The sequence below is a fragment of the Falco naumanni genome, chromosome 9 (genome assembly GCF_017639655.2).
Source record: "Falco naumanni isolate bFalNau1 chromosome 9, bFalNau1.pat, whole genome shotgun sequence".
In the NCBI taxonomy this organism is placed as follows: domain Eukaryota; kingdom Metazoa; phylum Chordata; class Aves; order Falconiformes; family Falconidae; genus Falco; species Falco naumanni.
Window position 1 is genome coordinate 27,072,809 of NC_054062.1, and position 24,881 is coordinate 27,097,689.

Below are 24,881 nucleotides of genomic sequence, written 5' to 3' on the forward strand. Positions count from 1 at the left end.
ATTAAAAAAAAAAACCCAAACCCTCTATACAATGAAAATAATTAAATAAATCAATCTGCTAGGGTTGCTGTTGAACCTTCTCGCATCTACTGTGAGAAGGACTAAACAAAGAGTATGGTCTTTCAGAGTGCCCTGAAAGCCTTGGATTTGTTTTCTGACCTTACTATAAGCTTTCTTCTGAACTGTGGGAAGGACAGAGTTGATTAGTTATTTGGGTTGCTAAGTCTTACTGAGAAGGTCATGCAGCCTTTCTGTGCATAAACCTTCCAAACATTCAAGTAAACCTTAAGACATAAAGAATGCAAATAGGAAGACTTAATAATTTATATAATTTGATTCTACCCATGTCTGTCTGGAAAGATAATGGAACAGAGGAAATTGTGATCTGATTTTGGTTTTCTGCATTGTTTTGGAGCCATGTCAAAATGAAGCACTGGATTTTACCAACTGCAAATCGATATCCCCATAGCTATCATGGATCTGGCAAAAAACCCCATCAAAATACGTACTTGATACTGAGCTGTCAGCTGCTTGCTTTCTCACCATTCTCATGACCCTGTTTGTTTGACAATTTCTGTTTTTAAAAAATTTCTGACCACATCATTATGAATGAAAAAGGTAATCCACAGATCTTGGATTTTTCACACAGCAACTTTTTAATCTGATTTTCAGAAATACTAAGCTTTTGATGCACTTTACAGAAGTTTCAGAGTTGGTAGTGCCCTGATCTCAGTTCATGGTCCTTTGGGGAAACTGATAAAATTGGTATGCTGGGGAAGTTTGAAAATTAAGTTTAGACTTGTTAAGGCAACTAGATTTTTAAAACAAACCAAGTAAATAATTTTTCTTGTGGTGGAAGGTCTTCAGTTGCAATTTCAATATATCATCTTCAAGATCTCTGTGAATGTGACTTTTCCACAATATTATTGCAATGAACTTCCCTTAAATTTGTTTGGTAGAATACAAAAAGTTTTTCATATTTACTCAATGGAAATGCAGTAAGCAGGAATATACAGTATTTGCATTTGAGGGAAGCACAAAAGCTGGAGAACACTACTATTTTTTCTTCATAAATTAAGTTTGTTTCCTTAATTAAAATAAAATAAGAATTTTAAGGTTATTGTCTGTCCTCGTGTTTTTTCAGCAGGAAGTTTTGGGACATGGCGATACATTTCTTTACTCAAAAGGCTTTTGTGAAAATACATTATGTTCAATAAAATTCACAGCCTTTGAGTTAATCTGGCTCCTGTCCTGTGTAGCTTCTGGATTGCTCCAGTTTAACTTGATGTGGCTTACTTAATAAGTTGTGGTATTTCTCTTAATGATACTCCACTGATAAAAATCCAGTCCTGATTCTTGCTAGTTTTAGAAGCTTCCATTTTTATAGTTGGAGATGTTAGAAAACTGTAAGATCGATTTTACTGGTTCTGAGGACAAGATGGATCAGTCTTATCATATGACCTCTACTGGTGTTTCAAACTTGTGTCTTCAGTTGCTAAGCTTACATTGTAAATTTTGTGCTGGGGAACATATTCTTTTAAGATTAGCTCAGAAGAATAGACAGAGGACTGCTATATTTATATGAAAAAAATAACATTGAAGATACTTCTTTAACTCATTTGTAGTCAAATGGGTCATCCTCACCTTATATATTTGATAATATATGATTGGAACTAATAATATTGTTGTCAAAATTTTCAGCATAGAGTTAAATCTATGGAATGTTTTTAAAGCAAAACATACAACTACATCAATCCATGAAATGATACGCAAAACTTTTTAGTTTAAATCCTGACCTGCAGGTGACCTTCAAATTAATAAGACTTCGGTGCTTTATCAGAACAGATGTTAAAAGGGCAAGGTCCCGAGCTCCATATATATATATAATTAGTGGGGGACTGTAGAGTGGATTTAAAATGGATTATGTTAATTTTGATCTCAGAGGCAGCAGTCAAAAACCTTCCAGATGAACTAACAGTGTTCTGATAAGCTGATCTGTATAATTTAAATAAAAACCTTTTATACGATTTTGATGCTATTATGGTTTTATTCCCCAGAAGTCTCACCATGTGGCACTCCTTGTCATTTACTATTTAAAAAACCAAAAACCACACACACAAACCTCCCAGACCCCTTCTTATCTGCAACATTCCCATTGCCCTATGTATATTTTATATAAACCAAGTATATATTAAACAAAAGCTCCTAATTTGCACTTGAAACCTCTTTATTTGCAGTCTCCTGAAAGCAGTTGTGTTCTGGAATAAAAGAGATTTTTCCCATCCTCCAACTGTGCTGAATTGTTAGCTTAGAAATATCTTGATTGAGAAAACTGAAAAGAATGTGTTTATTTCAGAATGGAACAAGAAGTTACAACTGTAGTATTAATAATTTTTTATTGCTCGTCTACAGAAGGGGAGCCAGCAGCTTGAATTGTGTTTCAGTTTGAAAGTGTTTACTCACTATATCTGCAAAGTAATATCCAGAAACAAAAAAACTGGAAAGGACAGTTTTCCAGGTTTTCTTGAACATTTGAAGGGACTTTGCTTATATCCAGCTTTTCCCTTTCAAAATGGTTTGGTAATTTTCCAGTACTGATTGTGTAGGACTTTCAAAAAGAAAAAGAAACTAAGATTCCAATACAAAAAGCTAAAAACAGGCTAAGGATATTATTCTGCATTTGTGGAAAGAAAGGATTGGAACTAACAGCAAGTTAACTCAGTCTGATTTCAGTTTTTCTGCTTTTCCCATTCAAGACCAAGCTAGAAGGCATTGGTTCATCTTATTCTGTTCTAATAAGCCAAACTAAATGCATTTTTCCAAAAGCCTCCTGGGCTTAGTGGCTGGTAAGAATACTGTGTGAAGGAAACTTACTGTCACATCTACAACTGATTTCTGTCATATTCATGTTCAACCTGTTTCCTGCACCTCTCTTTAAAATGCTGTCAACATCATGGATTTGTTGATCATGGTGCTTCTGTTTATTGCCTTCTCAGTTTAGCTGTCTATCTCAGAATTGACTCACTTCTGTTTTGCTTCAACTTTTCAGTAAAGTAAAAATTTTCAGAAGCATTCTGCCTTAGGAGCCTGTGTGGCATTTCAAAATGAAATAGAGAAGGGAATTGACTTCAGGAGCCTGACAGCTCTGAATCACCTCCTCGTGGTTTTTAACTCTCTACTGATTATAAGAGGGAGCATGGGAAATCAATTTCCCTCAATTAAGATTTCCTTCTTTAAACGTTTCCCTAAATCAGCTGCAAGCATCAAAATTTACTTGTATGCTTACAGGCCTGAAGTTGGTAAATGGTTTTAACAAGTCTTGGCCACAACTACTGTAATCTGTGAGAGAACTGAGAGTGAAGACAGATAAATAACTGTAGTAGTAGAGAGAGTTGATGTCTTGGTGTTTGGTAGCTTTCTATTGTCAAAATTGTTTGAATCTGTCTGTGGGTTTTTTATATTTATTTTGCAGTCAAATCACTTTTTATGCTTGGTTTTAACTTAAGTATTTCTTTAAAATCATAGTCCCTTATGTAAAATTTCACAAGATAGCTGTGATCATACTGTACAATATCTGCATAGTGTATGGACATGAGAGGAGGTATTTCTTTCTGTTTTGGTTTTTCTCTCTCTCAGGCTATATCTTCCATATTTCTTCTACAAATGGTCTGTAGACTAACAGAACATGGCATATTAGAGAAAATGACGCAGTCTTTGTTGTTTTGGGGTTTTTTAAAACCCTCTGACCTTAATGCTTATTCAAAGTAGTCGTTTCCTTGGTGGGATATACTGTATTTTGTCAGAAGAGTGAATAGATCCATGATTTACAGCAAAATATGACATACTGCTGGAAAAAATATTGCTTGAGATAAGTGTATATGTATCCTCCCCAGCTATGGATGGTGGAAAGAGGGTGGGTGCAGATGTGTGTATATGTTCACTTATACCTAAAGAAGGCAGATAGATACAGGCACACTTTTCCAAGCTTTTTTTCATTGTTTGGTGCACATACTGCAATGTTGGGTGATGGGCAGTTTGTGTTTCAGAAAAAAGAACTCATAAAAAACCCTAATAAATTCAATCTAGAAGGGAAGATAATTGTTATTACTTTAGTGCCTCTATTCTGCAGGATGCTCCCCGTGGTGTTAGGACTCTGTTCAGAACAGCTAATACCATAGGAGTCTATTTGAAATTTTGACTTGACTGAGTCACCATAACAATTCAATATTTTTTGCCAAAATAAAGCATTATATGGATGACTTTTTATTTCTTAATTTTTCTAAGAACAGAGTAATTTTGCTAGATTTATATTGATTGCATGTATTATTGATACCCTATATTTGATGAAGTATTTTATTAAAAAATTATAAGAAGTTACATAATTTGATTTTAATCTCTTTGTAGATACTATTCTGCTTTAAAAACAATGGAACAGCTAGAACATCTGTATCTTCCTAGAGTTAGCCAGTACCGGTTCTGCCAGATAATGATAGAAAATCTTCCAAAGCTGCGTGAAGAAATAAAAGAAATATCCATGTCAGATCTCAAAGATTTCTTAGAGAGTATTCGAAAGCATTCTGACAGAATTGGGGAGACTGCCATGAAGCAGGTAAGCTGACCTAACAGGATGAGTTCGGTCTTGTTATCTACTGAAAATACCAGTGTCGATAGTCTCAGATTAGCCCAAAAGATTTGTCTAAGGATTACAGTCATCACATAGATCTCTGAGTGAAGGTGAAGAGTTGTGAAATGCTTGCTAATGTCTTGGCTAGTTTCTTCTCCTGGTTGTGAAGTTGTCAGTTCTAGTGGTCCCTGGCTAACACAGGAAGCAGCAGTGTGACACCTCAGTAGCATCAAACTTTCTTTCCAAATCTGTATTGGCATCCTGGACAAGAAGTAGTTTCCTCCCTGGGAAAGGAAGGAGAAATGCTATATATCTCAAGTTGAAAAAAATTGTCAAATACTTTGAGTAGTCAACTAGACAAGTCTGTAACCGAGCAGCTACTACACTAAAAGAAAGAGCAGCCTGTCTGGCCAGCTGGTGAGGGTGAAAAAGACTAAAAGTGTTGAGATAACTGCCTAGTTCTTTCAAAAGTACTACTAATACAGAGGGCTGAGGTGAGAGCCAGGAGGAGACTGGGACAGCTGGAGCCCTTGCCTATTCCATCACAAAATAATTTGCTACTTCAAAGCAGTGGTGCTGGGCAAGCTTTAAAGCAGTTAATGCTTTTGAAATTTATTCGGAGAGCAAGTAAGGTTTTCATTTCACTTTTTGTTCAGCAGAGCTCAGGTTGGGTTGCCATTTTGTCATGTAAGGTTCTTGTAAAATGCACTGTTGATTATTATAAATTAAACTTAATTGCAAGATTATGCTGTGCTGCCTTGTTGTATTTCTTTCAGTAGTAAGGACAATATAGTGCATTTGGCTTCTGCAGCTGCCTGCTCACTAAGGCTTAACTGAAGACAGCAAATAAAGGGCTGGAAGCTCTGTGATAACTGTACATCATTGACATATTGGTTCTCTGTTTGCATTTTATGATCAGGAAAACTACAGATTACTTAAAAAAATTTTTTACCTTTAAAATTGTGTTCTGGGGATTAGGGGAAAATTATGCAGAAATTCACTATTGAACTCATTTATCATCCCAAATCGATTAAAGACAAAATGATTGGTTTAGGCTGAGGACACGTATCTTGGAGTTTTACTGATGTGTGTTCAGTAGCACCACCTGTTTTCCATGTCAAAGCATATACTTAGCCATGATGAAATTTGCATTACACCCCTCTTTATTGGTACTACTCTTAAAACAGGCACAGCAGCAGAAAACCTTTAGTACCGCTCTTCAGAAGCAGAATAATGTAAACTATGGTCGGAATATGCATTTAGGTAGAAGCAGAATTTTGGAATCCAAGAATGACATTACATTGAAGCGAACGTTTGAAGATGATGATGAACATGAAGAAGAGGTAACTTTATACTAAATCAGTACATCTTATTTAAAGTGAATTTTGCAGGTTTATTGAACAAAACTTGCAGTATACTGTCTGTAGATGGTCAACATTAGTCAGGAAGAACGAGAGAACACCGGTCCAGACAGCATTTTGGAGGGAAAAAATGCTGCCAAAATATTAGTTGTATTAATGCTAGCTTTAGCATCATGTTTGGCAACATTCAGTTGTATAGGATTGTAATTATTCTGGAATTGAGTTGCAATTTGCATTATACATTACCTGCCCACTGGAATATTCTGCTATTGCTAAAGCCAGCATTTCTGTGTTGAGGTCTTCAGCTTGTGTTAGTAGTATTTACGCTATCAAATAGTCAGTCTTTATAAACTGAATAAAACAACGAGTATTTAGACATTTAATTCTGGTGCTCTGAAAACAGTGAAAGGAGTCTGGTCTTGTAACAAAATCTAGTACTGTAGTACAAAGGGAGGGGAGAGTTGAGTGGTTAATTTACTCTTTTGTGATGTAACTCATCCATTTTTGGGTCCTTATTAAGTGGACAAGTTCTATTGGTAACGTGTCATGTTTTGCAGATGATGTGCTTTTTATGCTTCATAAACTTTTCTTTTTCCTTTCCTTCTTCAGGTTTTAACTGCCCAAGATCTTGTAGACTTTTCTCCAGTCTATAGGTGTTTGCACATCTACTCAGTTTTGGTATGTATTAAGGTGACCTCCACAAGATATTTTACTTTTGAAGTTGGATGTTAATTCTCATATTTTTCATACTCTTAATAGTTTCTAAGCAAGCAAGCAAGCCTATTGCTTCTAGTAGTAACATTTCTGGATGAATCAGCTGAGATGGCATGTTTTATTTTATGTGTATAATAAAGAACACACAGCAAGACATTAACTACTTAAGTGTTTTAAGAATATATGTATATCTGCCTCAATAGTGGTATCAGCACTTTTACAGTTTCCCCAGGTGTTTCGTGTTACCCAGATGTTTGGGGAGATCTGATCAATATTACAAAACAGGAATATTCAGTCTGAATCTTGTGGAAATCAGAATAGTAGAGCAAAGGAGCAAGCAAAAACTGGAGACTGGGACAGGCTGTGCTCAGGCAGATTAGATTGGATTCAGTGGTAGAGACACAATAACCCATTTTAGCTGCTGTAAAAGGGATACTAACAAGGGTGAAAACTTTTTTGGGAAAACTTGGTAACAAATTACTTCCTATTTTCTCACCTTTCCTATATCTCATTTACTTTTGTAGTCAGATTACGTACAGAGTAAGTATCAGGAGCATATAGATCAAATACTTTTAAGTATTGCTAATCCTACAATCTCAGCTGGACCTGGCTTCAAGCGTTCAGGCTGGGTTATCTTCTTTTTACAGAATCCTTGCAGTTGTGTAACATGGAAGCTTGTATTTTGAAATAATGTTTAAAGTGTTATTTCACTGTTAACTTTAAAAAAAAAAAGGAATACAAACAAAAGGATCACTAATGTCAGTAATTGTTCATCTCAATGAAGGAACAGGAGGGGCAGAAAGACAAGCTGTCAGAACTATTTAAAAAAAAAAAGAGTAGACCATTTATTTTTACAAAGGAAATAAGCATGAAATAACATATAACAAAGAATGTGCAAACTTAAATACATGAATTGACAACATCTGCTTATTCTTCTGTTAATATAATAAAAGAACAGGAAGTAAAATTGATAGATGACATTTAAAAGTAGTATGTGATTGTTTTTCACCTTGACAAGGATCCTGATGTTGAATCCTTGATACAAGCCTCCAAATTTACTGGAGACAGAAAACAATTTGGAGTGCTCTCTGATATCAAAACACCAGTTGTTGATATCTTCAGAATAGGCCTTCTGTCCTTCCTAACAACATAACCTATTTAATAAGCCATGGTAGCATTATCAAGAGTTGTGGATTAACCACTTCTTGGAGTCCTTCTTGTTTACCTCCTGGTGTAAACCATCTCTTTTGGAGTTTAGAGAACTTCATGATGACACCAAAGGAGTGGAGTTGATACCAGGTGGTTTATTCATTACATTTTTATATCAAAAACTTATCTCATAGCAAATGTCACCTTCATAGTGAATTGTCTCTCTTCTACAAAGTTGCAGAAAATACTCTATTTTTACAAAGGGCAGAAATTTTCTACTCTGTTGTTTCTTGTTGAAGAATAAAGCAGGATTTTATATACCTCAGAATACTACATAGTTTGTGATTGCAACCTGGTGATTGCGAGATACATAAATATCAAACATAGCCTGTGTTTATTGATTGGTAACCTTTCTTTAGAAACTTCTGGACAGTATACATAATGAGCTTTTTTTAGCCCATATATTATGTGAGAAGCTGTATATTTAAATTCTCAAGAAAACACCCTTGATCCGTTTGGCATGTAGTGTTACCTTTTAACTAAACACTGTATAGCAGTACAAAATAAATGTAAATATGGTGTGAAACAATACTTGATACATGAACAATATTCCGAAAATTTAAAACCCAAAGTGAACTCATTTATTATTTCTATTGATATAAACTCATAAATTTTTTTGAAGCTGGGTGAAAGAAATGCATTGCTTCAGTATATATTATCTTGCCTTTCCTTTGCTTATTCAGTGAGTGAATCATCAGGGCTGTTGCTGTGTTCTACTGATTGTTTTAGAACATCTGTTTAAAATAGTTGTTATGCCTGAATTGCTGATCTTGACACATAGGATAGCACAGTCTATAATCATAAGATATTTTACATCTCCATTTTCGGTGTGGATTTGAGAAGAACAGCTACTTTTTTTTTTACTTGAGAAGCTTGTGTCAGGACTGAGTAGAGATTTGGCATTGGAGGTATAATTCATATATTCATAGTGGCTTTGTACATCTGAAAACTGCATATTTGGGCTGGAGGTGAATTGTTAGTATGTCTGATCAGTATGCGTAAGTACGAATTAAAGCATCCTGTGTAAAGTTTGCTGCAACAGAAATGTTCTGTTTCATGTTTGTTTCAAGTGGATTTTTTTGCTTTTAAGCCAAGTATCTTTTTTACTTTCAGATTTTGTTAGGTTAGCAGTATTTCTAAACATGATGAAATATTCGTTATGAACTTAAAAGTACTAGATTTAAACTTTCTTTGTTATATCTTACGGAGGTAAGTATTGCTGGCTTAGTAGTATATGATCTCTGTAATAATTTGATTTTAAGATTTTTTGGAAACCCAAGTAATGGAATTCTAAATAGCACTGGCCTAATCATAGGTTCATAAAGTAAAAACAAACCTTAAAAATGCTGATCTGCTTTCTTCTGCTTGCATACAAATTACATTGCGTTCAGTAGGTAGATGAGTCAGTGTAGCACTGATTTCAGATGGACAGATGGTTTCTACTGAATAGTCGTCTTAATGAGATGAGTAGGATGTCACTTGAATTCCTCACAATATAATTGTTAATCACAGGGGGTATTGTATTTTTTAGGACCATGATCGGAGAAAAATCCAAATCCATGCTCATTGTATTTACCAATTCCAAAGAGAATAAGCAAATATGAAATAAATCTCATGTGGTTTTTTTCCCAGGCAAAGCTAATGCAGGCAGTGTTCAGATGTATCATATATTCACAGAAGCATTTTTGTAACTTAACTTTACAATGCAGTTAGTTTCTTGAATAACCTAGAGAAACATTTTAGGAGACAATGGGTTTTAGTTGTAGAGTAATAGGAATATGTCTTGTCTATAAACATTAATATACTCTGAAAGCTGTAGTTTAAAAACATAAATATTGCTTAAAATGCATAGTATTGTTTGACAAAATGTGGGCATATGAGCAATTTTTTTTCATTTACAGTACATTCTGTAGGCGACTTTAAAAAAAAGATAATTTTAGCATATTTCCTGCATGCGAAACTTTGCTGGTGTCAGCTGGAGGTCTACGTGTGGCATAAATGCAAAATATGTGGCTTAGTTTAAGAGAATTCTGCACTTGAGTGCCTTTTTCGTACTCAGATAATGTTCTTGTTTTAACTAGTTTTGTCTTGTTTTAGGGTGATGGAGAAATATTTGAAAATTACTACAGAAAACAAAGAAGGAAACAAGCAAGATTAGTTTTGCAGCCACAGTCAAGCATGGTAACCAATACTTTTGTTTTTGCATTGGCTTGGGTTGCAGCTAATTCTTAGTGGTATTTCTATTCCTAAACTTGTTTTCTTTTTCACTGAAAGCATGAAACAGTAGAAGGCTATAGAAGATACTTCAGTCAAATTGTAGGGTAAGTTTTTTAAATGAAGATTTATTTCAGTTTTACTATATTGATTCTTATTCAATCTCAGTTCTTCCATTGTCAAAAAACTTTCTTCTGCAAGATGCAGTTTCTGCACAAATCATGTGGGTGGTTGTGGCTGGATCTAAGCGGGGAAGAGCATCCAGACCTACCAGTATGATGCCCTACAGGGACCCTTCAGCAGCCTGAGCTCCAGCTGGTGTGAAATAAACTTTTCACATTTTGACTTCACACTGGGAAAAGCAGAACACCAAACTGACCAAAGTGGCACTGCTCGAGTGGAGAAGGGTTTGACTATGCTTGTGCGTGAAAGGGTAAAATTTGCTCTAATATTAGAAACCAGTAATTTAAGCATTTTTTTGTTTTAGTTTCTTTGTAGTAGAAGACCACATTTTACATGTAACCCAAGGATTGGTAACTAGAACATACACTGATGAACTCTGGAATATGGCCCTTTCCAAGATCATTGCTGTTCTTAGAACACATTCAGTAAGTGAGAAGTCTTTATCAGTATTGCAGTTTAAATCCTCTTACTTCAGAGCTGTGTATACTTAAAGCTGGGGTAGTAACAAAGTGAAAAATGACGTGCCTCTCATGTTTTCTTTCCCTTGTGATTAAAAATTGCTCAGATTTGGGAGGGAGCCTGCCAAGCTTTTGTTTTTCCCAACAGTATCAGGCCGTGATCCGCAGCCATGGGCTGTTTGCATAATCTGCCACTGATTTACAACTCACTGGGTCTTCCAAACCTTCTCTTAGTCCAGCAGTTTAGAATATGCAGAGTTAATCTGCTGTTATTATTGCAATCCGTCCTCATTAGTCTCAACTGACCTCTTCATTAGATCAGATTGAATAGTTCAGCACTGAAAGCACCACCAGGAAATAGTTCCTAATTATCATTCCAAATGCAGTGTTTCCAAAATAAACTCTCACCAGCAAAACCCTTGGAGCTATCTCTTCAATGCTGTAGTAGTACTACATTTATGTTGAAATAAAGGTACTAGAAAAATTCTGTATCAACTGAGTATTTCAGTACATTCAAAGCGTGTCTCCTAAAATTACATTTCTACCTTAGCTCCAATGGAATACTGTTGTTTACGCAGACTGACTGATGGTAAATTGCTTCAGAGTGTACTATTAGTGTAATTTTTACTATTGGAAAAAACAGAAGAATTTTTATCTTTCCCTTTTTAATGTTTGCTAGAAGCAGTTCCTTTATGCAATGTTATTTTTATTTTTATTAAAATTGATCCTTAATTCAAGAAATATTTTAAATTTCATATGTACTGATGAAAAACGGGGAAGAAGTTCAGGTTGCAATCACAGTTTTATCATAGGACGTTTACTGATCACTGGTACATGAGATGTTATCGTACTTTTAAAATCATTTGACAGGATTGGGATAAATTGAGATATATTAAGCATTTTTTTAAGCTAAATACTTTGGAAGTTAATTGTCGATGTGTATGGTTTTATACACCTATGTAAGACTATGGTATTTTAAGGACTAGCAGTAATGTAATCTCTGAAGAACTCTACAGTGTTTTGTCATGTAGTTGATCACTATTTGATCACAAAATGCGTAACTCCCATCAAAACCAATTCTGTCACAATCTCTTGCTAACATCATCCTAGTACAGACTAATGTTTTGGTAAGTGTATATTGTCTTACGAGGTATCATAAACCAAACCCTTACTTTAATAAAGTATGCTAAGGGCAAACATGAAAGAAAGGTGAAACTGGCATATATAGTCTCTAACCAATACTATATTCTCATGCCACTTTGAATTATTTTAATATCAATATTTTTTACTTTATCCAGTATAACAAACAGTGAGGCTGAGGTGAAGACCTTGGTTGTATGACTCCACATCTCTGAAAATAGTATTTCAGTCATTTAGCAGAGTAAATAACGTCTTGACTTTTTACCATCACATTTGTAATTTGAACTTCTTTAGAAAGTGTTTTATAGTCTTTTCCCCAAACAGCTGGGAAACTGTCTGATGTGTCACAGCTAGCACTAGTTAGATCCAGGCTTGGTGTTCATAAGAACATCCTGTGGAAATTTCTCTGGTGTTGATTTAGCTAAGCATTTTGATGCGTGGTTATGTTCCACTGAAATAAATGTAATTTGCTGATTTTGAATCTCAGTACGACATACTGATATTTATTGAAACTCATGTTTTAGTTTACTTTTTATGAGCATTTATATTACTGATAGTTTGTATAAATTCAACATACTTTTACGTAGCTAGACTAAGCGAAGACAAGTGAGTTAGTTATTTTTTACTAAGGCACTCAGTCAGGTAAAAGGATAAGCTGGAGAACAACCTTCTGTGCTTTAATGCTCTTTGAAAACGTATGTCCCATATTTTAAATCTTTGTAACAAACCCAGAATTTCTCACTTGCAGTCATATTGCAGTGATCCCGACCTTGTTCTGGAACTGAAGAATCTCATTGTAGTATTTGCTGATACTTTGCAGGTACATACTATATTAGTAATTTAACTGAAATTCCTAGAGTCAGATTTTTCCTTTAGGTGAGTAAGTGCAATGCTTTGAGTTTTCCTGAATCGTATATACGAATCAAGAACAAAATCACACGATAATATTTCTTAAATATATTTATTTCTTGCCTTGGTTCCTCCTTTTCAGTATTATCAACTTAATGTATACATTCTGGTCTATCCAGCTAGTATCCAGTTATTCATATCTGTGCAAAATTAATGTTAGCTTTGTAATTTGTGTACATTTTTGTCTTTCATAAATGCTTTACTTCTGATCTTAAGCAAGAATAGCATTGCAGTCATTAACTTTAGCTGAAAGACTAAATGAACATCATTGGCAAGTATTCTTGCAATGTTTAATAGAGTGATAAAAAAGATTATTTATATGCATAAATAGCAAGTTAAAATGTTACAGAGAAATGGGACAAATTTCTGCTTGAAAACTGAAAGTATAGGATAAAGTATTTGGCAAGAATTTACTATATAATCTTCTAATTGTAGTGGTGTGTTTAAAGTACTAGAATTTATTTTATAGAAGTAACAAGATGGAGTAAGTCTCATCTCAGAGTCATGAAGTGATGTGATAGGAATAGAGTGTATTCTTGAATTATGCACTCTTTTCATTTTTGTACCTTAGGGCTATGGTTTTCCAGTGAATCGACTATTTGATCTTTTATTTGAGATAAGAGACCAATACAATGAAACACTTCTTAAAAAGTGGTCTGGATTGTTCAGGTGAGTATTTAAAAATAATGGTGCCTTTTGTATTTCATCTGTTGTTTTTGTCTAACTGTAAGGGGTTTTGTTAGATTGAAAGAACTGATTAACTCAGTATTGTGTATGAATTTGGAGTTGGATAGGAGTAAGATAATCATCACATGTAACTAATATTTAGGAGAAGATCCATCAAGTACTGCTTCTGTAGTTAACGGAGAGGAGAGTCTCCAAAGGGACATTATTGCAGAAACATGCAGGAGGCACGTCTTTTTTTCTTCATTAGGAACCTAACAACTGTAGGCTACTGCAATAGGGGCATTAGGATCCTAATTTGGATTGTCTTAGTGTTTACAGTTAGCTGATACATGTATCTCCCTGACAGACTACTGACATTGCCAGTATGTTTTCATGGTTTTTTAATACAGGTTGGTTTCCACCTATGCCTTGGAATCATTTGATGGAGTAAATTGCAAACCCAGGAGTACAGCAGCCTGGGACTGTGCTCCAAAGCTTATTTGCAGATAGGGTGTGATGTCTAAATATGCAGGAATTGATTACCATAAATATGTTACATTGTATTAGAAAAACCCTTAAAATTAAATTGGCCACTTAAGGTTCTCAAGCTCTCTAGACTCCTAGCGTAGTCATTTGACTAGTAGAAAAGTCCAGAAGGTACTTAAATTTAACACTGTGGCCATAGACCTAGTTGAAGTTCTCTGAATCATCTCCATTGACTACATGTAGCTGTCGTACCTAAGTGAGATGCTCTGAACATCTGCTTTAGTGTAGGCTACCATAATTACTGTGTATCTCGGTATGGTTTATCCTGGAGTAGACTAGCTGATCTAAAGTTCCTTTGCTCTATTATGCTTTGAGTCATACATATTAAAACACTTTCAGCTATTTTTTCCTCTGTGATTAGACATTAGTATAAAGAGTGAGCATATACGAGGTACTTTCAAATTAAAACAGTTTGGATCTCTGAAATTACAATGATTGCAGCTCATAACTTTTTAAAGCTGCACACCTAAGTGTGGTAGTAAAATTTATATTTATTTATGTGTTTTAGCACTCAAAAATACTGTAAATAAGTTACATATGTCCTAAATTTTTTTCACTTTACTAATTCACCAGGGATATTTTTGAAGCAGACAACTACAGCCCTATTCCTGTAGCAAATGAAGAGGAATACAAAATAGTTATAAGCAAATTTCCTTTTCAAGATCCAGAACTTGATAAGGTAAGGAAAAGTTTTATGTTATTAAAATTTGCTGAAATCCAATTAAGGACACTTGGGACAGTAATGATTTTTGCAATTAAAAAGCAATTAAAATTTGAAAAGCTAGGTAGATTAAGAGGCTAAATCACCTCCTTTGTGTGTAATTGTCTAGTCATAAGTAAATATGAAAATTAAAGCTTTAGTCATTTGCTCTTGTGTGTAAGTGAATAATGAAACCCATTGTTTTGTAAACAAATTAATAATACAGTTTAATTGATACATCTTTATGTAATTATAATACAGTCTGTCTTTAATTAGTTAAATTTTGTTGCAACTCATTGGGTTTAGTAACTCATAGTATGCTATGTGCTGTATTATTGCAAAAATACATGTAAAACAGGGATCAGTTAGAGACAGCAGCTTTTGTATTTCACTTTTAAATTAATTATTTGTGTTTGAGCATGTGGGGCAAAATAAACGTGAAGGGACTGTAAATAATTCTGCTGTACTAGCGTTCCAATAGGGTGTTCTTTCGTAGCCTCAGCCATTCTTTCACTACAAACTCCTTTCACAGAATGATGATTAGTATGTTCTGCTATTCAAATGTGGGTTTGGTAATACTGATGAAGAAATAACAGGCTCATGATGCAGTCTGTAGAGGGGAACTAAATCTAAGAACCACATGACAGTGGCAGTAGCTTTTGTAGAGGGAAGGTGGTTTATACATGATTCATCACTACAGATCTCTGCAAAAGTTAAAAAGATACCCTGATTCTGTGATTCAGCAGGGATTTACCAGGCAAATGTAATAGCTGCATGTCATTAATACAGTATTGCAGTGAAGATGAAAAATTAAAGGTAGGTTTTGTGCTGATTTTTGAATAAGACTCCAGATTGCTTTCTGGAGGCTTTCCTCCATTCAATTCATTTACTAGGCCATTATAATACTAAAAGAAGATAGAATGGAAATCCCTTACAGTGTTGGACACATACCACACCCCAGATACTGTTTAGCATGACATATTTTGCTAATAAATCACAGAGATTTTTAACTTGCTCTAAATAATTTGATCTGCTAGCCTCTCTCACTCTATGTATGATGTATTAGCATGTGGGTGTGGACATTACTTGTGTAGGCATGTGTAGTTACACATATGTGCTTAATACAAAGCTTTGACTCTTATTTCACAGAAGGGAAATGTATTCTCTGTACCCAACGATTTTCATTTCAATTTATGACAGACAGAGATATTTCCGGTTTGTAGTTAGCAGCTCTTTTTGTAGATACTTTATGGGCAGAATCTCACTGCTGCTTAGTTTTTGAGCTGGTGAGCTTGGGAATAAAGCTGGGAATCAGATTGGATTCTGTTCCCAACTCCATCATTGACCAGCTGCATAGTGCTGGTAAGTCACTTAACATCTCTGTGTCCCTGTTTATTCATCTGTAAAGCAGGGAAAACATTTTTTTTTTTGTGTATCTCTGAAAAGAGCTTTGAAACCTGTATGTAAAGCAGGACATGATTAGAAATAAGGCAGTCTGAGACGTTTTTTCCTGTTTCCTAGCAGTTTTTGAAGCAGTTTAGTTGACTTCAAGCAATTTTAGCAAAGAGGCAGAAGCCTCAAAGATAATTGGCTTCCTAAAAGTTTTGTCAACTAGACAGTGGAATAGAGGAGAAAGAATCACTAAGTGACCTTGTTGAAGGAAAGGCTGCGGTGTTATTTTATGTGTTATTAGATAGCAGGGAATCCACATGGAGGGGAAACTTTATAAATGCTCCAACGTCACTTCTGTTGGCTGCTGTTTATAAACCCATCCATTTCACCTCTCTGTTGTTGCCTCAGGCTGTAAGACACTGGGAGATCCTATTGGGTGGCTTAATTTAAGCTACATTTTCACGTTTGTGTTTTTTTTTTTAAAAAAAGTGTAAATTCAGTCTAGTTGCTGAAGGAGCCTGTGTAGTTGATAGAGAGGAATAGACACCCTAGAGGGCTAATTTCATTTGATGCATCTCTAATGCCTTTTACAGATTAAGGGGAATTTCACCTCTGAAAATGTCTGTTTCTCTCCATTTAGTATAAAAAGAAACAAATGTGTCTCATTTTTAACTGTAGGTTAGGATGAATCACCCTCACATCTTACAGTTAAGTTTATCATAGGAGTTGCTTGCAGCACATTAGGCAGAATTATGACCAGAACCTACTAGATATTTAACACAGCAAATCCAGTCTCACCGAACAAAAGTCTTGTCTGCACTCTGCTGTTTAGATTGAATGTGCCAAATGGTTTGATTATGTCATCTAATTTTACTCCCTTTCTGTGTTCAGAATTTAAACAGCTGGTTGTAGCTTTGTTGTTTTGTTGGGTTTTTTTCTTGCTGCCTACTCTAATAGTCAGACAGAAAGTGGCGTGTCCTTCTGTATTGGCCAGACACTGTAGAGGATAAAGAATCGCTTGTCTTAGATCAATGAGTATATAAAGGTTGAAACTCAAGCCCTGCGGACAGCATGTTGTGATGATCTGAAATAGTTGTATTCAATAACACTTGTTTTATCTGTAGAAATTAATTGCTTAAATCAGATATACAGATATTTGAAGTAAATCTTATTGTTTAAAAAAAGTTTGGTATCATTGTTAGTCAGGCACTTACAGGACATGGTTGTCACACCACCTAATAAAGAGGTATGATTAGGAGAATGTCAAGGTGATCTGTTTTGTCTGGGGTTTTAATTTGCAAATGTTGAGCTGCTGTTGCTTAATGCTTTTTCTTTTTTGAGAGGGAAATTGAATTCTCCAAGGAAGATACCAGTTGTTAATCATTTTTCTTATGCATTAGTCATAAAGTAAATAGAAAATTGTTTTGCAGATGTAAAAAATTATGTATTCAATGCAGAAATACCTATTTGGTATGTTTGGATTTAATTTACTTCTTTTTATCCTCCTAAATACAATATCAGCTTTAAAATTGAAGTAAGCAGCATGGTTTTATTCTTACAGGCTACTAGTATTTCCCACATGTTAATTCAAATTATTGAAAAGTATTCAGACTGCTTTGGTTTGGTGAATCATCAAGAGAAAGTAAATACATTACAGTAAATATAGATGCCTAAACATTCTCAAGATGCTTTGAAAATCCCAGATACACTGAACTTCTCAAACCTTTTCTTTTTCTTTTGCACTGCTTTCTTTGGCAGAAAAAGTTTGCATTTTTGAACCTGTCATCCCACTTACATCTATCTTGTTCGTTCAGATTAAAAGCAGTTTGAGACCTGTTTTTTAATGTGTGTTTGTAAATTGCTTTCTACAGACACATCCTAAATTACATGAAGTCTCCAAACTTTACTGTAATTTAAATAAGTGATAAAGTTCTATTTTGCTTATAAGCTATGTAAACAGATGTGGAAGTCAGCTCAGTGCATACCACTGTTTGTATTTGATGAAAACCAGAACGGCTTAAGATAGTTTAAAATATCGATATTGTTAAGTGGCTTTCTAATTCTTGCATTTAATACCAAGCTCTCCTTAGAACCAGATTCAAGTGTAAGATTATCTTTTATTTTCACAGCAATCCTTTCCAAAGAAGCTTCCAATGTCTCAGTCAGTGCCTCAGATTTATATCCAGGTTAAGGAATTTATTTATGCAAGCCTTAAGTTTTCAGAGTCACTTCACCGCAGGTAAGCTTAAATTCTCAGGAATGTGACTATAAGGTAACCTATAACATCCAGGTGACCTGAAAATATATAGTAAAATGAAAATATATTTTCTTGTGCACTTGCTAGCGGTGTTTGTTTCATAATTTACATATAATTTAAATATAGTATTCTTTATATTTGTGATTCTCAATTCTATAACATATATTTTGTTTCTCTGTGTGTGTATATATATTGTATACTATATGTGTAGGTCTGTAGGGTTTGAACGCTGCTTGGCATGGTAAGCAGTCTTAAAACACTGCTGGGTTTTTTTTTTTAAACAGTACTGCCTGGATTGAATAATCTAGATATTTATTTAACAAAGCACATAACATTTGAAAAACGTACTTTCATACTCACCATTTCAGAAATAATTGTGTAGCATCCCTGATTACTTTGAGTGGTCTTTCCCTCCTCAGAGCTTTGAGTTTCCTTAGCAATGATTTCGCCAGCAACAAAACGTGCTGTCTCCATGCTCATTCCCTCTTCCACCCCACCTTTTTCTGATGGAAAACATCATAATTCTCACATTCCCTTTTCTCTTGTAGCCTTCAAAAGCTTAGTTTTAATTACACAAAAGAACATTTGTAGATCTGAAATCGGGAAGGTATTTGTGGACAGTCACCCACTTCTGCACTGTTAAAGATGTAAATGACTCGTTTTCACACATTCTTAATTGATACTGTTTATAATTTACACGTACTAATGAGCGCATGTTGACCTCCTTAGTAACTCATTAAAACCCACAAATTACTCTTTCCAAACTGCTGTGTCAATAAGCATGCCCAAAATCTAAAAATAACAGATTTTGCTTCAGCTTTGAAAACCAGTTAATGGATAATTTAGTAGGTGAAAGAAGTGTTCTGTGTGTTAGATCACAGAAGACTTGGAGCAACGAGAAAATAAATTCACTTAGGGAATTCTTAACGTTAGAAGTTACCTTTACAGGGAAAAAAATGACAATACTTTGACAGTAATACTTAATATTTCTATGTACAGCATAGTTACAAAAATAAACTTTTTTTGTCAGCTCAACAGAAATAGATGATATGCTCAGAAAATCTACAAATTTGCTGCTTACAAGAACTCTGAGTAGCTGTTTACAGAACCTGATTAAAAAACCTCATATAGGTTTAACAGAGGTAAGTTTTAAAACATGCTCAAAACTGTAATTTTAAAGACAATGAAAACTAAAACTATTCTTGTAAATGTAGATATACTGTGGTATTAAGATTTGTGTAAGAAAAACAAGTAGTGTTTGCTTTAAAGTGGAAAATTTAAAGAGGTGAAAGATGAAGTATAAAAAAGCATCAATGTCTGTTACATAAATAATAACAATACAATATTGGGTCTAATTGGAAGTGTATTTACACAGAGAGATGACAATGGAAGAGTTCTCTCTCCTGTATGATAAACAGAGGTATGCAAGAAATAAGCCAAAGACTCTTACTTCTTTGGTTGCATACTGAGCATAGTTCATGTGTTCTGTTCCTGTCCAGCAATTAGTAGCACACTGTTGAGTTTCTTTTCCTTCCTATAAAAAAAAGGGGAGGGGGTGGTGGAAATCTCTCTCGTGTTTATAAACCTACTGGACTCAGAAATCTCAAATCTCAAGTTCACTCTAACACATGCATTTTTTTCTATAGTAAGTGCAATTAAAATATTTTGGTAGGTTTCTGCATGTTGTTTCTTCATCGGGACTCTCGGTTTAACTTGTTTGTTGGACAGAATAAGGCATTGTTTGTTGGAGAGTAAGGCAGGCTGTGACAGTGAATCACTCTGAACATTCACTGGCGGTACCTGCAATGCCAGGAGGCAGCAGGTACCTACTGAAACATGCTGAGGAGAACTTAGACTGTTGCAGTTAGAGCAGTGTTATGTCATACTAGATGTTGGTTTTAAACTGCATGAACCTCTTGCATAGATGAGACAATTTTTCTGAGATGTAGTTTTCTATGTTCTTGAAATTGGTACAGGAATATTTTCAAAGATAGGAAAATAAATTCACTGGTATTTTTTGCGGTGTTTTATTATGAAGTCAATATGTTTTATGAGAAAAATGTTAAAAAGAAAAAAACCTTATTTTACCAAGCATTACGTTGTGTTCACTAAAACAGACAGCATGCAATGAGAATTAAGATATGATATACTGATATTTCAGTTAATGTGCATTATGTACATTGTCTAATTTGTGAACTGGATGCAAATGCAGGTCCTGCTTATAAAAACATTTGTGTCATGTATAAGCAGGTTGTTACCATTATAGGGGAGGGAAGGAGTTGACAAACTTATATTTGAAATTCCCTAACTTCAGAATGCATCCTTCTGCAGACAATATTGTGAAATCCTTTTTTGTAATAGCAGTATTTTTTAAAATTATTTTTATGATAAAATTAGTGATTTACTTTTGGCAATGTATATTCCTCTTCCCTTTTTTAATTCTACAATATAATTTGGATTTATTTCACCAAGTACATGTCTGCAGACTGAATTTTTAAAATGTTATCATTTGTATGTAAACTATAATATTACTCTGTAGTGGTATCTGAAAGCAGACATGAAGATTAACAGGTAATACGCGGTAACCTGAAATACTGTAATTAATTTCTAGTAGTGTTGTTGCTGAAAGAGGTAATCATTTACAAAATCAAGTAACGGTGGGTGATACAAAAAGGATTTTTTACAATAATTTTTTGCCTCTTGCAGCTTGTTCAAATCATTATAAACACAACACACTTGGAACAAGCCTGTAAATACCTTGAGGATTTTATATCTAACATTACAAATATTTCACAAGTGACTGTTCACACAGCAAGACTTTATGGACTTTCTACGTTTAAGGTATGGTATATGTCATGCTTTATATGACTATGTCTAAAAAGTTACATTAAAATCACTGTAAATGAAGCATTTTAAAACAAAAGGGGTGAAGGCAAAGCTGCACGCTTTCTCATTTTTTACTCTCAAACAATTCTGAACTGTTAAGAATTCAGTTGTAACACTGAGCAGATAAACACTGTTCTTTGTTATCAGTATGATCTGAAATATGTCAGTACATCAGAAGCATCAATATTCTTTCAGATGCATCTTTTATTAAGTTATGAAATTACAAGCTAAGCTTAAGTGCACCAGAAGGTTTCAATAGGTTAAGCTCCAGTTTGTGTAACATCTCCCCTTTCTGAATGGAATCAAGCAAAACAGCTAGTTTAATCTAAAATGTTTGTATTATTTATTTGATTCTCTACAATAGAAATATTTTGTGGTATATTTTCAAATTGTGTAATTTAGTAATCTAAAAGCAGTATTAACCACAATTCAGTTATCTTTTTAGAATTTGTATTTTATTCAGATGTCCTTTACATACATAATAATACTTTACATAATAATAGAAGTCCTGTCCTTGGTAGAACAAAAACCATAACCTCATCTGTGAAGCCCCTCTCCACAATATTAGTCAAAAGGCCTTAGTCCTTTTCCAGTGGTAAGGCAGACACGTGTTGTTAATGAGAAACCTGCACGTAAAATTGAAATTGCTGAAGACAACTTATATACCTTATGTCAGGTAACTCAAGAGGACTGAGATTTATCCCTGAGATAAATTAGTAAAAAGTCTGATCCTTGCTCAGGCTGTTTTATGTCATAATGACCCTAGTAAGCTCCAAACCAAGATGCCAACAGCTGGACTAGCTATGCCTAGTGCAAAGATGGTGTGGTCTCAGGCCACTGAATGGCCCTACAGCAGAAACCCTCCAGCGCTGTGGCACTGGGGCAAATGTAAAGATGGTTGGAGATCCTTCGTGTTTTGATGGTGGTTAGGCACCAGGTACTTCTTTCAAGCACCAGACGGTTGTGTACATTGAAGAACCAAGTTTCAGTATTCATATACATAAAATATGACAGAAATTATTTCATTGACTGAGTAGCTTTTTTGGTTTAGAACAGAAGCAAATGTGCGTGCTTGGGGATGATTGGGGGTTTTCTTTCTGAAGAAAACATTCTCACAGAAGAATGATTGTGTATAGGTTACCTTGTGCCATTAATTCAGCTGGTGCATTGCTGACTTAGTCGCTTGGGGCTTCTATACAGAAATTTTTGAAAGAGAAACAAAACAAAACAAAAAGTCATCAGGGATTCTAAAGCAGCTGCAACTTGAACTTTAGGTATTTGGGAGGTTTTCAGTGTACACTGAAACAAAGGAGGGTGATTTCTTGTATTTATGGGATAAAGAGGACTAATCCTATTGAGAGTAGGTCTGTTTTCTGTACTGCATTTTTTTTCTTGATGCAATGTAGCCTATCCTATTATAACATCCCCTCTGGCATAGATGTTAAAATGTGGGTGAGGTGGAATAAGACATCATCATTGCAAGACGCTTCATATTTCCAGTTGATTGCCAACAATTTTCTCATTAAATGTCATTTGTTTTGCTAAGAATTTAATGAAGAAAGCAAGACAGAAGGGTTCTAGCCTAGCAGCTGTAGTTAGGTTACCATTGCTCTACCAGTCATTTTATTAATTGTGCCCTGTCCGTAAGATCTAGAATGCCTAGTTTGTTTATGGTGTACCGATAGTGCAGTGTGTCTTTGAATTTGCACATCTATAGATTATTTTCAGGTAAGGTCAATCCATACTCTTTTTTAACATTCAAACAAACACTTAATGCAGCCATAGTCTTAAATTTCATTAAAAAGTAAGTTATCCTTTATCCTTCAATTTAATTTAATAAATGCAGTTGAAAGTTTGTATTATATTTTGTGCCGATAGCTTATGCTGTAAGTTATGTTTAACTATCCTATAAATTATCTAAGTTGTCTTCAAGAGAATCACAGAATATTACAATCTGTGCTTAGTGAGCTTAGTATCTATGCACCTTGGAAAAATACAGAATGAATGCTCAGAAACACGTAAGAATCTTTTCATTTTTTTTTAATGGTTTCTCTCCTGTCTCCCTGGAGAACTTGTAGCACAATGTTCTCTATTTATAGTAGAAAATTCTTTCTTGTTAATCCCTCTTTCTTTTGCTCTCTGTTTTAATGAAAAACTGCTCATAGTTCCCCAACTGCGCTCTCACAGAGTTTGGTATGTTCTACTGTTATTAAATTTATCTCCTGGTGGCAAATCATGTCACCTCCATTCTTTCAGAGTGGTCAAAAATCTCCTTTTATTAGCAGTATTGATCACATTCACATTCCATGAGATGATTTTATAAGTAATTTTTAATAGAAGCCTTCAAAACTATTTCATGGCTACTGTTTTAGAGGAGTCTTTTTCTCATTTTACTTTTGTATATAAAATCTCATTTTAAGATGTTCTTCAGACTTTCCAAGCATTGTTTCACATGGGTGGAAATAAAAACCAAAACAAAAATCACCACCACCACCAAAACTTGTTTTGTTTTATCATATTAAAAAATTGTGTTGCTTTCAATATTTATAGCTACGTTTTCCAGCTTTGGATGAGCATTGTTTTCCTTTGTTTAAATCAGCAGTCACACTAAGTAAATAAATGTATTTGCAGATCTAGCTGATAGAAGTTTCTGAGCCCAGGGTCTCAGCATTAAGCTGTGTACTGGTTGTTGGAGAGCCAGATATGCAGCATCAAATCCTGTGCAGGGCTTCAGGACATCATTGAGAAAAAAGCCATTTAACAAAACTGTGTCATTTGCCCTTTGCACTTTATAGTGGGAGAAAACCTGGTGAGCTTTCAAAAGGTTTTGATGCAGTTCTGTCACCACGTTAGAAGAAGAGATGGAGTTGATTCATCTGCCTCTGGGAGTCATCCCAAACCAGAATACTGCTAACACTTTCTTGACTTGTGTATGGGATTCACAGTGCTGCTTCTCAGAAGTAACTTCTGGGTTTGAAATCCAGTTGCTCAGCTGTTCACAGTTTTCTCAGGGAACTGAGGAACACACCTTGCTTAAAGTACTGGCAATATGCTGCTCCAATTATAAAGGAGTAACCAAAGCAAAATAAAAGATAACCAAAAACAGGCTTTCAAAACTAAAACCGAAGAACTAATCTTGCCATTGCCTGTTTATTATCTTAACTGGTAAAGATGATACAACCACTCCATAAATGACTTAGTTTTAAACAAAAAAACCCCAAACACCCAAACCCAAACAAACAAAAAGTTTGAGCAATTGCACTAAACCTGAACAGATATATTTGCAAGTCCTGTCATTATAGATTGTTGAAACTGAGGTCTTACTTTTAATAGCAACTTTAAATTTAGACTTGACTTTAAGCAAAACTTTTATAGGCATAACCATCTACAAAAGTGTGGATGTCAGCATACTCCTTTATTTGACATATTAACAGGTTGTCAGATTCTTGTGTGTTGGATTAGGAGAGCTGTTCAGTGGAGGCTTTTAGAAGTTGGTTTGGCAGTAAAAATGCTATTTTTAGGGAATTGTACTTTGATATTTATACATGGCAGGGCACATGCTTTCTTGCTTCCTCCTGAAGTGCCTCATGGCCTGGGGCCTGAAGACTGCATTTGACATACC

The 24,881-nt window shown here is 34.7% G+C and overlaps 1 protein-coding gene across 10 annotated transcripts in view; it reads left to right on the plus strand.

Moving 5' to 3' along the window:
* EXOC6 (exocyst complex component 6) overlaps positions 1 to 24,881 on the plus strand; it is a 95,877-nt gene that overhangs the window by 26,732 nt on the left and 44,264 nt on the right. For all 10 annotated transcript variants that reach the window (XM_040605319.1, XM_040605321.1, XM_040605315.1 and 7 more), the window contains exons 6-17: positions 4,405 to 4,609; positions 5,812 to 5,967; positions 6,595 to 6,663; positions 10,006 to 10,089; positions 10,183 to 10,229; positions 10,610 to 10,730; positions 12,652 to 12,723; positions 13,384 to 13,481; positions 14,598 to 14,703; positions 18,246 to 18,355; positions 19,404 to 19,515; positions 21,080 to 21,214. In XM_040605319.1, the coding sequence (XP_040461253.1) occupies positions 4,405 to 4,609; positions 5,812 to 5,967; positions 6,595 to 6,663; positions 10,006 to 10,089; positions 10,183 to 10,229; positions 10,610 to 10,730; positions 12,652 to 12,723; positions 13,384 to 13,481; positions 14,598 to 14,703; positions 18,246 to 18,355; positions 19,404 to 19,515; positions 21,080 to 21,214 (1,315 nt within the window). The remainder of the gene's footprint in view (positions 1 to 4,404; positions 4,610 to 5,811; positions 5,968 to 6,594; positions 6,664 to 10,005; positions 10,090 to 10,182; positions 10,230 to 10,609; positions 10,731 to 12,651; positions 12,724 to 13,383; positions 13,482 to 14,597; positions 14,704 to 18,245; positions 18,356 to 19,403; positions 19,516 to 21,079; positions 21,215 to 24,881) is intronic.